We start from the raw sequence: 14,890 nt of genomic DNA, 5'->3' as shown, positions 1-14,890 counted from the left end.
AGTGTATGTATAAAAAAAGACTTGACTTAAAGGTATTAGTTACCAGGTCATAAAATCCCAAAAAAATGTGTATGTCAGTGAAAATAAAAATATTGTTAGCCTTTAGAGGTTAGTAAATTAAAAATTGGATTAGTTTCTATTTATTTCTTGTATTAAATTGAGTAGATATATGGTGTTACAGTCGAATAATGCTTAATTACTTATTTTGAATACTCTTAAATAAAATAAAACGCATTGTAGTTTCACTAGCCATCAAAATGGATGAATTAATTGTTGGAACCTACGAAGGCTTCTTGCTTGGATACTCCTTGCGCAACGAAAATGAGGTGCGTTATAAGCGTTTACTTTAATAAATAAACTTATTTCAATGTTTTGCTTCTTCAAAGTATAAATATAAAAATGATTATTTCTAGGTTACAAAATTAAAACAGACATTCGCAACACATTCACACACATCATCCGTGCGTTGTTTATCAATTGTCGGTAAATTCCTTGCCTCAGGAGGAACTGACGATAAAGTAGTGGTTATTGATATGAAAACAAGAAAAGAACATACTGTACTTATGAACCATGATGGCACAATAAATACTGCAGCTTTTACTCACGGAGGCACCCATCTTTTGACGGGAAGTGATGATGGATCAATTATCGTAACAAGAACAGGCAACTGGCAAGTAGAGAAAATATGGAAAAAAGCCCATGGAGGTAAATAGCTATTGGCCAAGTAAAGTTTTTCTGCATATAGAGTTACATATTTGATAGCATTGCATATTTTTCTACTTCTGTGTTGATGTGTTGTATAATACAAGATATTTTATTAAAAAATTGTGAGAAGTCAACAAACTCATGAATGAAATAAGTTAAGGCTGAGGTATGCAATATTTCTCTGCACCTCCCCAGTACAAAGTAGTAAGATTAAATAAAAAAATGACCAATTGATTACTTTAATAATTTTTTTTATGGAAAAGGATAATCAAGTGTACGGGTCATCTGGTGTTAAGTGATCACCACCACCCACATTCTCTTGCAACACCAGAGGAATCACAGGAGTATTGCCAGCCTTGTTGTATTATTATACAGCTATGTTTAGATGAGTTTTATAAGACATTTGTGTTTAATAGCATAAAGGACAATAATCTAATGCAATATAATCTTATGTTGTGATTTAGCATGCATGTGTTATGTTATGACCAGGATCTTTATTTATTTTCATACTCCCTAACTGACAGTTTAAGTACCTCATAATGTGAAATTTTAAGGGTACATGAATATAATTATACTAATAAAACGAAAATTTGTTCAATTTGAACTTATGTGAATGTGCCTGATTTTTATGAGATTTTAACCACTGAATGATAATATCACATATTCTTTCAGATATATGAGTAATTTCGAACCTTCCTAATCGTTAAACCTAAGATAGTGTCATGTTATTATAATATCATCATTCCTGTATTATTATAACCTTAGAAAATTTATATGCCTAGATAGAGCCTCTTGCTGCTAGACAACCAATGAAAACAGGCCAGATTTATTACTTTAGTGTGTGTGACAAGCTAAATCTTACAATCACAATGTTATTGTGTGTGCATTGCTCAAAGTAGAGGTTAACTGTCAAACTCAATTTGTTTCGACATTTTCAGAGCTGTCACATTCTATCTAGACATTTAAATGATAAGATTATAACATCATTTACAATACATAACAAGACAAATTATATATTTATATTGAATTATATTATTATTATAATTTATTTATTACCTAATTAAATATTATATTATGAAACACTTGCTGAAATTAGCAAATAAAATAATTTCTTAATTTTTTCAGGACAGCCAGTAACATCTATAGCTATACATCCTTCGGATAAATTAGCCTTTAGTTTAGGCGGTGATAAGACTTTGAGGACTTGGAACCTTGTAAAAGGCAGACCAGCTTTCACCATAAACCTTGCTAGTAAAGGTCTTATTTCTCCATCCAATATTACATTTTCACCTGATGGGAACAAGTTTTCCCTTGCTTCACAACAGAATGTTGATGTTTGGATGATTAAAGAAGCTGCTTTAGAGAAAAGAATTAAATGTAATTCAAAACCCACTTGTATTCAGTGGGGTAGTGACGAACAGTTATTTGTTGGTTTAGAAAATGGAAACATTCTTACATTTACTGTCTCTGACTCACAGGCACAAACATGTCCAGCTCATAAACAAAGGGTCAAGTGTTTGTATTTTGAAAATAACACACTATATTCTGCATCTAGCTCAGGAGAATTGAAGGTATGGACAGTTAAAGGAAGCCAACTGAAAGAAATTTCATCTACAAATGCTGCTTGTCGTATAACCTGTGTGGCGTTGAATAGACAAAATCATTTAATAAAGAAAGAGGAATCTGATGAAGAAAATAACAATTCAAATGTTAAGGAGTCTGATAGTGATGGCTCAGATGTTGAAAATACCGTGAAACTCCCTACTAAGAGAAAACCTGGGGCTTTTGTAACTATTAGTTATGGAGATGAAGAGAATAAAACTGAGTCACCAGAAGCACCTCAACCTCCTAAAAAAGCTAAGAAAAGGAAGAGAAGTAAAAGAGTAAAGAATAAGAATAAAGACTAAAAAACTTAACACTAAATAGTTTTTCTTTATAACCTAATTTTTAACGAATGAGAGGCATAAAAAAGGCATTTATTTTCTCAAAATTGAATTCTTTTTGATGTCATTTGTAATATACTAGATACTACTACCGCTTCAGAAACAAATGGCGCTCTGAGAGAGAAGAAGTGGCGCAAGAAACTCTCCTAGCAAACTTTTTTTGCGCTCTTTTTAATGAAATATACAATATTATACTGTCATTCCTATTGGTATAAAATAATCATAATCTAGTCCCAAGCTGTCGAATCACTTAGATATTCAGCTATGGAGTAATAGGATTTACAACTGAGCCATTTTCTAATAAAACATTTAAATTTATTTATAGATAATGCCTGAACAGTGGCAGGGACATTATTATAAAAGTGTATACATTACCTATAAAGATATTATGTATCTTCTGAAGCCAATTAGTTACAAGCAATCCCTTATTTCTAGTGTTATAATAATGAAAATCAATATTAAGAGCAAATAGGTAACAATTTTTGTGAATGTATATTAAGTTTTCATAAATGTACTGACAATGAAAAGTCATAATATTTATTTCGTAAAATTTTACTTTGAGAGACTGTCTGAAAGATATAGATCTTTGTTTGAGGATATACTTAAAGGTCTTCGTCATTCTGAATAAGTTTGTTTACAGAAGACTCAACTGAAGTTAGCACAATGTAGCTTGTAGGTAATAATAGGTATCATTTCTTGTTAACAAGATAATAAAAAATAGTAAGATAAGATAAATAATAGCAAGACTTATTATAACATCTGTTCACTATGATAGGGAATATTTCTGTATTGTAAGTAAAAACCACAAAGCTTTTTTTGCAAACGGGACTCTCAGTGTCCATCTATCTGTCTGTCATGGATTTACACCAAACAAGGAAGCTCATTCCACAGCTTTGTTGTATGTGGAAGAAAATTCCTTGAAAACTGCAATGTGTAGGAACACTACACTTCCAGATGGGGATGATATCCTAATTTGTGGGGTGTCGTGCGAAGGTGGAATTCATATTTGGGAGTCATACTAGATCTATAAGTTGTAATATGAGAAATATGAAATTACAAGCAAATATATTCAAACACATCAATATATTTAAATAAAAATCATAATAAATAAATGTCATAATCACAATGCAGACAATTCAATCTGGTATTTTTTGTTTAAATAAAAAGCAGATTGATTTCAACTTTGGTTTCTTTATTTAATAAATAAAAATTATTTTATCTGAACACACCCAAATACATATAATAAATAAATTGTAAGTATGTAATAAATTAATTTGGTCCCAAAATAAATATTAAATAATTTAATGAAATTATAATAAGAAAAGAAAACAATAACATTAATAAAAAAAAAATAGTACATAATTTGGCAATTGTTAATGGTTTCAAGGTCAAGTAATCGTGTTTACATACTCTTATTAATCTTAACCAATAATGTTTATAATATACACTAAGCCAACACAAAAGTTCAGTCCATTTGAGACTTGTATTTACACATATAATATTGTAACCTAACAGACACTCGACATTAACACAATTATAATCAAGACATACCTACTCTAATTTCGCCTAGAACAAACTGTAAAGCTGTCCAATCAATAAAATCACACCAAATAAGTTAATAAATCTACTCTTTGAAGCTAGTCTACAAAGATTTATTTATAGTTTATAGTAGACAAGATTAAATAGAGCTAAAAAGAAAGAAAATACTGTTCAATGGTATGTCACCCGAGACGGGTAGTCTAGCTACAAAGAGTCTACATTTAGCTAATATATAGAGAAAGACTGGAATGTTACAATAATCTGTTCCGTTGACTGACACCCGGGGGAGACAGTATCGGTCGATCTATGGCTATCTTGTGTGTGACGATGGCAATAATTCGTTATACTTCATGAGATCACAATATTAAATGTTGATTTGCTATTCGTACACAAATTACACATGTAAATCTAAGACATTATCCAATTAAATCGTTCACTAAGTACATTTTGTGCAATACAATACATAAATGCCGTTACAAAATACATACGCCTATCTTCGGCAAGACTAAGTATAGCGCCATTAATCACACATACATTTATAGCAATAGAATAAATAACTCTAAACATTTGAAAATCACCATTAGATTAAATACAGAGAGATGATATTAATTAATTGGCGTTAATCTTACAAGTTGATCTTATGACTAGATTGAGCCAGTATCTTTCACGCAATCCGAATCACACCATTGTACAGAAACTGACACAACAAATACAAAATGTAGGAACAACGAAGAAGTTCAGTACTCAAAATATATTAGGTATTTCTTTATTTATATTATAATTATTATGTTTATGTTGCTTTGGTAATATTATTACGGCCCGTATTCTAGGGATTGACTCAACGTTGCAAGCAAACAATCACCATAATGCTATCGTAGTGCAAGAGTATCGAGAGTGAGCGAGACAGTTAATACTTGTCGGTTCCGACTTTGACTAACGCTCCAGAAAGCGGATCCAATTCAATCGGGATACGCCTTATTCAACTGTTATTCGTCTAAACGTTCACGCGAGTCCAATTTCTCTAATAACTATGAGCTAGTCGGATGGCACTCCGTATTAACTAGCCAATTTTAACCACCATCTGAACGTATATGACTAACATATTGACATTTAGCAATATAAAAACGAATATCAAGGGTAAATATCATATTTGACACAATAATATTATTATAATAATTACCCCACATTCTCTCTGATCTGACATTGAACAATCAATAAACAATAGTTGCATTTCCTCCAAATATTGCATTGTGTTGCATTTACAAATGAATTTCTCATAGCCTGCGAGCACACATTGTGACACGTGTGGAACATTACAGATTACACCAATCACATCAAAATACCAAACGCATTGCTTCCGAGTATTCGTAAAGTACCTAATGTATTGACTAACAATAAGCTCCTATAACCATAATATTTAGTGATGGAATTAATGTTTTATATCATTTTACCGCTTCAAGTTTGTTGATGCTCCCAACTGAATGTTTTTCGTTATATGTTAGGTGTTAGTTGAAAAGTCTAATTCCAACTTTTTGAAGGACAAATTCATGCACAACAATGCCACCGAAATGCTGTATGAGATTATCTTTCTTTCTAGAGGACGCATTTTAAACAATATTTCATTACCTCCAATAATTTATGTTTATTACTCCATTTACCAGAAACCCATTACCATTACTTTACATGTTAGTAATGTTCATTAAAATTTCAAATTCTATTGCTCGTTTTTAATGATTAATTTTCAATTATATTTTGTACTCATTTTGCGTCAATGTTTTCGGTTATAAATAAACTTTTCAAAATTCATACACTGTTTGCAATATCAAACCTAATTTATAAGCAATTTGAAAGTTAGTTTAATAAAATAATTAATTGGGTGATTAATCATTAACCCCTTTTCAAGGTATTCCATTACCAATGATAAAAGACAAACTTGAAGCGGAGTGACATCTGCACCTACAATCTCTATTCCGCGCAATCAAAATGGGATGGTTCTATTTAACATGTCAAAGTGATAAAAAAAGAGTTATTGAGTGAAGTAGTGTGAGAATGAAGTACTTAATATTAAAAAAAGAGCGAAACATCGTACTGAGAATAAGTCTTATCGTTGCGCTATGAACCGCGCGTATATCATTCCATTTTGATCGGGCGCAAACATTCGAACCATCTCTGCGCTTCTTGTGATAATTCTTACTTCTTTTTGGCTTTCTTTTCAGCCTTTTTGATAGCCTTGAGGTGTTTCTCGTGGGCGGCACGCAGCTCCTTGAGCCGGCGCTTCATGCGGCGCCGCTCATCTCCGTTCAGCCCCAACAGCTTGAGGTCCGAGGAGGCCACCGTCAGCAGGAGCGCTCCGTCCACACCGCGGGCTGCGAATGCGCCCGCGTGACGGTCCAGGCCCTCACTTAGACTCGATACCCATTGCCACACCTGCAATTAAAAAAAAACTTTACACATAATATATGTATAACATACTAGAAGTTCCCGCTCGCTTCGCTGGGCAAATTTTATAAATAAAAAATAAGTAGCCATAATCCATCTAGGATAAATTTCGTATCCCATGGTGGTTGTTTCATGTCGATACGATCAGTGGTTTAGGCGTGAAAGAGCCTCAAACAAAGACCATTTTCATTATATATATAGAAGATATGCGTGCATATCGGAAAATAATATAAAACAAAAGAACCTATTCGCATTTTATTGGCAACGTTCGATAAGCAAATATTTTCATTGCAAGTGAGTCAGTGTTAAAAAATTAAGCATTTGAATTTGTTTTTGGGCCCGCACATTACTTAGTTTTTCCTCCGTACTATCTATTGAATTATTTATACTTATTATCATAAAACACTATGTTTTCTTGAAATACCTACTTTTGTTTGACAATTTTTCTTTGCATGCATATTTTGTTGAAATGGAGTTTATAACTACTAGGCTGAGTGTCAGACGTACCTGTTGCTTGGTCCAGAGCGTGACGGGCGGCGCGTGCGGCGGCGACAGACTGACCTCGCTGGGAGCGGCCGACAGCGGCTCCCACGGGACTTCGCCCCCCACCACACAGCTCGGGGCACGCTTCACTATAGTAACCAACCACACGATTCATTACCAGTTTTAACATTGGGAGGCTCCTTTGCACAGAATGCGGATTAGATTATGAGCATCACAACGGCGTCTTGCCGTGAAACAGTAATGTGAGCACTTCGGTCTGAAGGGCGACGTAGTAGCTAGTAAAATTACTGCTACAAATGAGACTTAAATTTTTTTTTTTATGGAATAGGAGGACAAACGAGCGTACGGGTCACCTGTTGTTAAGTGATCACCGCCGCCCATACTCTCTTGCAACACCAGAGGAATCACAGGAGCGTTGCCGGCCTTTAAGGAAGGTGTACGCGCTTTTTTTGAAGGTACCCATGTCGTATCGTCCCGGAAACACCGCACAAGGAAGTTCATTCCACAGCTTTGTAGTACGTGGAAGAAAGCTCCTTGTAAACCGCACTATAGAGGACCGCCACACATCCAGAGGATGAGGATGATATCCTAACTTGTGCCGTGTCGTGCGAAGGTGAATCTTAACATCTTATCTCTCAAGATGACGAGCGCCCAGTAATTTCACTAGCTACGGCGCCCTTCAGACCGAAACACAGTAATGCTTACACATTACTGCTTCTCGGCAGAAAAAGGCGCCGTTGTGGTACCCAGTATCTAGCCGGCATCCTGTGCAAAGGAGCCTCCAACTAGCCTTTCTACCTTAGTGATTATATTATAGTACATCATTGACGTCACTACTGAAAAGTATCAGCGTTGCGTGCAAGATTGGTTATGACATAATAATAACGTAAAAATCGCTCAAAAATTTTATGATATTGCTTTTCAATTTATTACTGTGTATAGATACAGTAACTACTTAATACCAAGTACTTCTGAAATATCCATATGCATAGAATGAAAAGAATAAATCGTGAGAGAATAATATAATAAAGAGCATAACTAATATATTCTGAACTTATACTTCTTTTGTCGCGTTAAGAAAAACAAATCAGAGTGTATTTTCAGATTAAGACGAAGTTACTCGCGCCGATGTCAATATGTTTTATATTATGATTCTATAAAAATATCTATAAACACTATTATATGAAATATTAAAATAAGTCTGCTCAGTTAATATTTGCTTAAATTCGTGAAAAAAATATTATCTCACTAATACCAACGAAGTATAACTTAAGTTTTGTCCATATACCTACAATGAATGATGGCGGACAAAAGATTCTGTTTGATTGGCATTTGGCCGTACACTCTCTTTCGTTTGACTTCGTTCGATGTATGTAGACCCAGCTTAACATATTTTTATACATTTTTTAATTTTTTTTTTCTTTATTGATTAAGGGGCTTTTATACGTATGTACATGTTAGCCCCATTATAATCTAAGTACATTAAAAAGAAAAACAAAATTCTTAACATATCAAACTAAAAAAAAAAAGTTAATAAAACGAAAAGCAAGTTATATCGATAGTGTTCAACAAATAAGACTTATGGCATCCTTAGATGCAGGGCAGGCAAGTATATTTACAAACATGCCCGTATCAAATCTGATCAAACCCATAAGTCTTACAATTTTGTCTCTACTAGACTGAAATCGGACACATTCCTTTAAAAAGTGCTCAACATCCTCAATTGTTTCACATGACTCACATAGAGGTGACTCCGCAATTTTCATCAAGAATTTAAACTTATTCAAAGGCATGTGTCCGGATCTCAGTCTGATTTTTTTTTAATTAGTTGAAGCTTATAATATATAAGTAGAAAATTTAACAAAATAATCCACCACCAGAAAAGCATTATTTTGAAGCACAATAATAATGGGTTTTGTGTTAAAATGATTGTTTGTAAAGATTATATTCGTCATTTAATAAGTTTGTGGTATTCGACGACTACCATACAATATACATATTTTTTTATTCACTTTATTTTTATGAAAATCAATTTGAAATGTATTTTATTTCTTTTTTCTGCTATCGCAAACGAAACCGCTGCTCAGATTTTAGTTGCCACTTCAGTATCATTGCAAATAAAACATATATTTAGTTGTATTTCCGGATTATTGATTTCTGTGGGCAAGTTCTTCCCACTTTACACATATTTTAATATTCCTAGTAATACAGAACAATATTTTAATTGCAGCAAGTCATGTATGTATAAGGAATACACAATAAATTACCTTATCACACATTAAAGGTGACAGAAGTATTTTATTCCTCGCTTGTGTACGTCACTGGCACGTGAATAGTATTCTAATAATTATAAAAACTCTATACATCAACAAATAGATATGTACACATTTTACTATTGCTTGGAGCAAAAACACCTATAGTAGTGGGAGCGCTCGGAAATATTGAGCGTTAACTGGTGACATTCGATTGTGATTAGCATTTTTATACGGATGTAATCCAGCCTTCCGTCAGGGGTCATCTTGAAGTGAGCTTGGTTTCCATCCTTGGATTGTATTTCGGCCACACGGATGTCGTTCGCGCGCCAATATGCTAGCGAATCAGTCGCGAGTCGTGTTTTGGTGTGAAAACATCTTATCATGTTGTAAACAATGGCTTTGGTAATTGCTCCAAACTTGTCAAAATTTCAAAGAGTGCCTTTCTTTAGCAGTTTGATGCTTTATAATTTCAGGGTTATTTTTTTCTAAGTAATTAACACTACAGTATGGGTGCGGGTTGAAATAGACATTTTTTTTAGAAATGCTGATATAAAAATTCATGATTATAAAGGAAAAGACCGCTAAGAGCCTAGTAATATATTGAAAAATATAACACAGCAAACAATATTGCATGATGTCATTTACATTGAAAACTTTTTACGGTTGCTTAACCGTACACTACTAATTCTAATAATTTAAATTAAATGATAATACATTTTATATGGATCATACAAAAAATGTGGTATTTTATCTCAGTCCTTTCATTTATTATGGACATGATCTTATCGCGACATTTTATTAACGTATATATCAGCACTCACTGCGTGTTACAGCGCATCTCAAAGAGGATGTAAGCACTACGTAATTAGAAAATTGAAATTTAGTTTAGTATGAAATGTGCAGTCATTTGACGTAAGTTTGAAATAGTAGTAATTACAGTATCGCGATTAGCCTTGAAGTATAATTCGGCTAAGTTTGAAAGCGAACAGTTGCTATTGGATTTCGGCTATCTCCTTTTTTATACAAGATTCTAACCGTCATCTGTCAATCTATCAATGACTGCACATTTCATACAATCGAGTGAATCGCTTTCTTCTTAGAGTTTCGCTAGCCTGGCGCAACTGTCTTTATTAGATGTAATTTTCCGGTTAAACGGATGCAATCTACACTGTCTAACCGCGGATAGAATCACGCGCCCACAATCCAAGGACGATGAAGGTCATATCAATATTCGAAAGTCATCGGCAGTGTACGGTGATGGCAACAATCAAGGTCACCTGTGATGGGACGCTGGGTTGCATCCGTCTATAAAATGGCTCAGGTGGGGGCGGTACCTCTCGCGTTGGCCTCGCTGACGGCCTGTCGTATCTCGTCCACCAGGTCGTGCGTCAGTCGCACGGGGTCGGGCGGGGAGGAGGTCGCCAGGCGCCGCTCTCGCTCCGCCAGTACGTGCTTCAGTTGCTCGGCGAGCGACGCGGCCGGCCCTATCGTACTCAGCTGTTATATTTTTATCCATTTCTTTTCATTCTTCAAATCGAAATAGGCAAAGGCTTGTACACCATACAGCCGAACGCATCTATTTCAAATGACTACGTAAATATGACTCAACTCGATTATTTCGGTGGCCCTACTGTTAATTATTTGATTTTTATAACTATTATTTATCTCAAATAACGCGCATATAATTCTACGCCGTGAGCCCTAAAAATAATTTAATTAAAAGTTAGTGTCTTATAGTCAAATAATTTAGTCATTTTTGATTCATATATTATATAAATATTTTTTTTGGGTATACCTTTTATCTCATAGAGTGAATCTATTACAACATGATACTAATACTTAATTAAAAACAATACTCGACTAATAGGATATCATAGTCACAGTAGACGATTACAAGTGTTGAAGTTGCTTCATGTACACCCTTTACAAGTTTAGTGCGCGCCGCTACAAAAAACCTTCAAATGTAATAATTTGTTTTGTTAAATTAATTTAGTTATGTTTTTCTTTTTTTATGAAAATATGTTAGCATTCTCATCCTATGAATAGTACGGTTTTCTATAATACCACTTCCGCGAATTTAAAAAAGAAATACATCAAGTTTTATTTTCATTTTGAGTATAATAAACGACGCTCGTGGCAGTTATGTGTGTATACCTACATATTTCGCCTATAGCCAATAGATAAGTCTCCAACGAACTATTCTCATTCCCAGTGTAATACGAAGTAACGAGTATTAAAATAACTGTGATTTGAAGAACACACATATTGTGATTTAGCACGAACACAACAAATATAACACAAGATTAGAAACACACACACACTTACAGTTATTCAATCATAGCAAAATATACATAAATAAAGCATTGTATAGTAATCACATAAGCAATTGCTAATAACGATATAATTGTACAACAGTATTAATGTATAGTTTTCAAGTTAACTGTTGTTTTTTGTATTTATTAATAACTAGTGTTTAAAAGCGAATTCCTGTTTTGTTGCAAATTATTGATAGTGGTCATCACATAATAACAAGGAATTTTTGAGTATTTTAGAAAAAAATCAAGTTACCGGAGAGCTGATGATGTCTGTGGTCCCTGGAGTAGACCGCGTCATCGGTGGCGCTGCCGACAGAACTACCGCAGCTCTGTCTGGTTTCACGCTGCAAATTAAAAATGTAAATATATATATCTCATAATATAATTGGAAATTTAAGTTAAAACTTGAAATTAAACTGTTTTTGATGAGTCGAAATTTTAATACTTTCAAGCTTTAAAAGAATAGTGTAAAATATGTCCCGCAATTGGGCTATCACGTGACAACCGACACGACGAAAAAATTTACATTTTTATTATAAGTATGTATAGATACTAGAGATAATAATAATAATAATATTGACACACTTTTTACACAAATTATCTTGCCCCAATTTAAGCATATATAGCCTGTGTTATGGGTTACAAGACAACAATATATTTAATACAATATACTTACTTAAACATACATAAATTCATATAAACATACATAAATACATTTAAACATCCATGACTCGGAAACAAACATCCATATTCATCATATAAATGCTTGCACCTACCGGAATTCGAACCCGGGACCTCTAGCTTAGTAGGTAGGGTCGCTAACCACTCGGCTATACAGAGATAGACACACCAACGAGCTATTTTAAACTGAACAATATTATAAAATACTTATTATACCGCTTAAAAAATTCTAATATCAAAACAAAGCAACTGGAACGGACGAAGGAAGGATATTACCAGAATTCAAAATCGCTGTTTTGAGATTGTTGAGAGAGAACGGATGAAATCATACATTCTTCAAATTCCATAGAATTTTTGTTTTGTACTTCGATGTTTATTTAAAAAAAAATAGTTTCCAATATTTTATTCCTTCAATATAATACGGATGTAACTTTTTTCTGAGCATGCTGTGACATGCTTAAAATGTTGTACTTTTTTTTTTTGGATTATGACCTGGTAACAAAGTTTTTTTACTTAATAGTAAGATTATTGATATAAATTTATATGTACGTTATATTGTAACAACAACTGGATATCCAATTATAAATAAACAAATAAAGGAAGTATATATTTTTGTCCAATATAATAAATTTACCCAGTTCAAGTATAGTATTAGTCATGACTGTATTATATAACCACTGGACTGGCGGCTGTCATATTGCTTTTGTGGCTGTTTGATATTCGCCATTTTGGCACTGTTGGCCATGTAGCGAGTCTGCGGTACTAAAACTAGTGATGACAACCAAAGCAAACATTGATAGATGGTGGGAAACTATTTACAAAAAAAAATGTGTACGTCGATTCTTGAAGACGGAATTACACGGAAAACGAACGAAATTAATTCAAAATGCAAAAATACTTCAGAGTATTGTACGTTCCTTCGCAGCCATTTGTAGTATACGTCAAAATTAGTTCTCTGAACGCTCGCGAGTGGCGCTTCAAATAGGCACAAACAATTTGCTGTCAAACATATAGAACAGCGGTACTGTCCAGTGGTATTTAAACAGGTCAGTGATAGTAGTTAATAACGTGTAAAACTTACGGATAACTGAGAGTTATGCGGCGGCGCACCCGATGTGCTCTCGCTGAGCGACTCGTCCGCAGAATCGTTGTATGAGTCGTCTAGCCCGTCGTACTGGAACAATTTTGTAACAATATAAATATAGTAATAATAATAATAAAGTTTATTGGCAACAAAATTACACTGCTAAATATAGGTCATAAGTTATAATATAAATAAGGAATGTTTAACAAAAAAGTGACTTTAACATAATATTATGTATTATTAGCCTCGACACTGATTTAATATGTAGTGTGTATTTAGTATATATAGTACGTAGTACATCACAATAGAAAGCAACTTAATACAATTCATATATTTACGTATTGTTCAACTCAAGAACTTAATTATTATTAATTATTACTTGTTATGTAATATAATGTATAAATTGGATAAATACATAGATTCATAGTAAATATAATAGTTAAAAATATTTTAGTGAAACGAAATATTTATTAAAATGTTCTAATAAATAAGTGTCAACGAATCAAGTTTTAACTTAATAAGCAGTATGTTGAACTGTAAATCTAGGATACACGTGTAATGTTTTGTGATGAATATAAGTTTTTGGCAATAAGTAAGCAACCTTTTCAATAATCACTGTTGCACACCGACAGCACACTATTGTAATCATTTTCGGTATAAATAATGTAGGTGATTGTAAATAAAGTCAATTGGAATCAAGAACTGAGTCGAATATCACTTTCCCTAGAAGAGCTAGTGCAGCTGAAAGAAACAAGAAGTACCTAGCAACTGCTAGAAGAGCTGGTGCAGCTGAAAGAAACAAGAAGTACCTAGCAACCGCTAGAGCTAGTGAAGCTGAAAGAAACAAGAAGTACCTAGCAACTGCTAGAAGAGCTAGTGCAGCTGAAAGAAACAAGAAGTACCTAGCAACCACTAGAGCTAGTGCAGCTGAAAGAAACAAGAAGTACCTAGCAACTGCTAGAAGAGCTGGTGCAGCTGAAAGAAACAAGAAGTACCTAGCAACCGCTAGAGCTAGTGCAGCTGAAAGAAACAAGAAGTACCTAGCAACTGCTAGAAGAGCTAGTGCAGCTGAAAGAAACAAGAAGTACCTAGCAACCACTAGAGCTAGTGCAGCTGAAAGAAACAAGAAGTACCTAGCAACTGCTAGAAGAGTTGGTGCAGCTGAAAGAAACAAGAAGTACCTAGCAACCGCTAGAGCTAGTGCAGCTGAAAGAAACAAGAAGTACCTAGCAACTGCTAGAAGAGCTAGTGCAGCTGAAAGAAACAAGAAGTACCTAGCAACCGCTAGAGCTAGTGCAGCTGAAAGAAATAAGAAGTACTTAGCAACCGCTAGAAGAGCTAGTGCAGCTGAAAGAAACAAGAAGTACCTAGCAACCGCTAGAAGAGCTAGTGCAGCTGAAAGAAAAAAGAAGTACCTAGCAACTG

The 14,890-nt window shown here is 34.0% G+C and overlaps 2 protein-coding genes across 2 annotated transcripts in view; one reads left to right on the top strand and one right to left on the bottom strand.

Annotated features, from left to right (window-relative positions):
* Nucleotides 1–70: 70 nt before the first annotated feature.
* On the top strand, nt 71–2,628 carry LOC126970319 (p21-activated protein kinase-interacting protein 1-like). Its single transcript, XM_050816163.1, has 3 exons — nt 71–326; nt 414–705; nt 1,831–2,628. The coding sequence occupies exons 1-3, from the start codon at nt 258–260 to the stop codon at nt 2,610–2,612; spliced, it is 1,143 nt and encodes a 380-aa protein (XP_050672120.1). The 5' UTR covers nt 71–257; the 3' UTR covers nt 2,613–2,628.
* A 1,191-nt stretch (nt 2,629–3,819) lies between these two features.
* LOC126970308 (uncharacterized) overlaps nt 3,820–14,890 on the bottom strand; it is a 38,459-nt gene continuing 27,388 nt past the window's right edge. The window contains exons 6-10 of the mRNA XM_050816150.1: nt 13,463–13,555; nt 11,954–12,044; nt 10,720–10,869; nt 7,134–7,258; nt 3,820–6,614 (exon numbers count right to left, since the gene is read on the bottom strand). Coding sequence (XP_050672107.1) covers nt 6,378–6,614; nt 7,134–7,258; nt 10,720–10,869; nt 11,954–12,044; nt 13,463–13,555 — 696 coding nt within the window. The 3' untranslated portion in view covers nt 3,820–6,377. The remainder of the gene's footprint in view (nt 6,615–7,133; nt 7,259–10,719; nt 10,870–11,953; nt 12,045–13,462; nt 13,556–14,890) is intronic.

The sequence above is a fragment of the Leptidea sinapis genome, chromosome 20, assembly GCF_905404315.1.
Source record: "Leptidea sinapis chromosome 20, ilLepSina1.1, whole genome shotgun sequence".
Lineage (NCBI taxonomy): Eukaryota > Metazoa > Arthropoda > Insecta > Lepidoptera > Pieridae > Leptidea > Leptidea sinapis.
The sequence above is the reverse complement of the archived record's forward strand: the minus strand, read 5'-3'. Positions and strand labels throughout refer to the sequence as shown.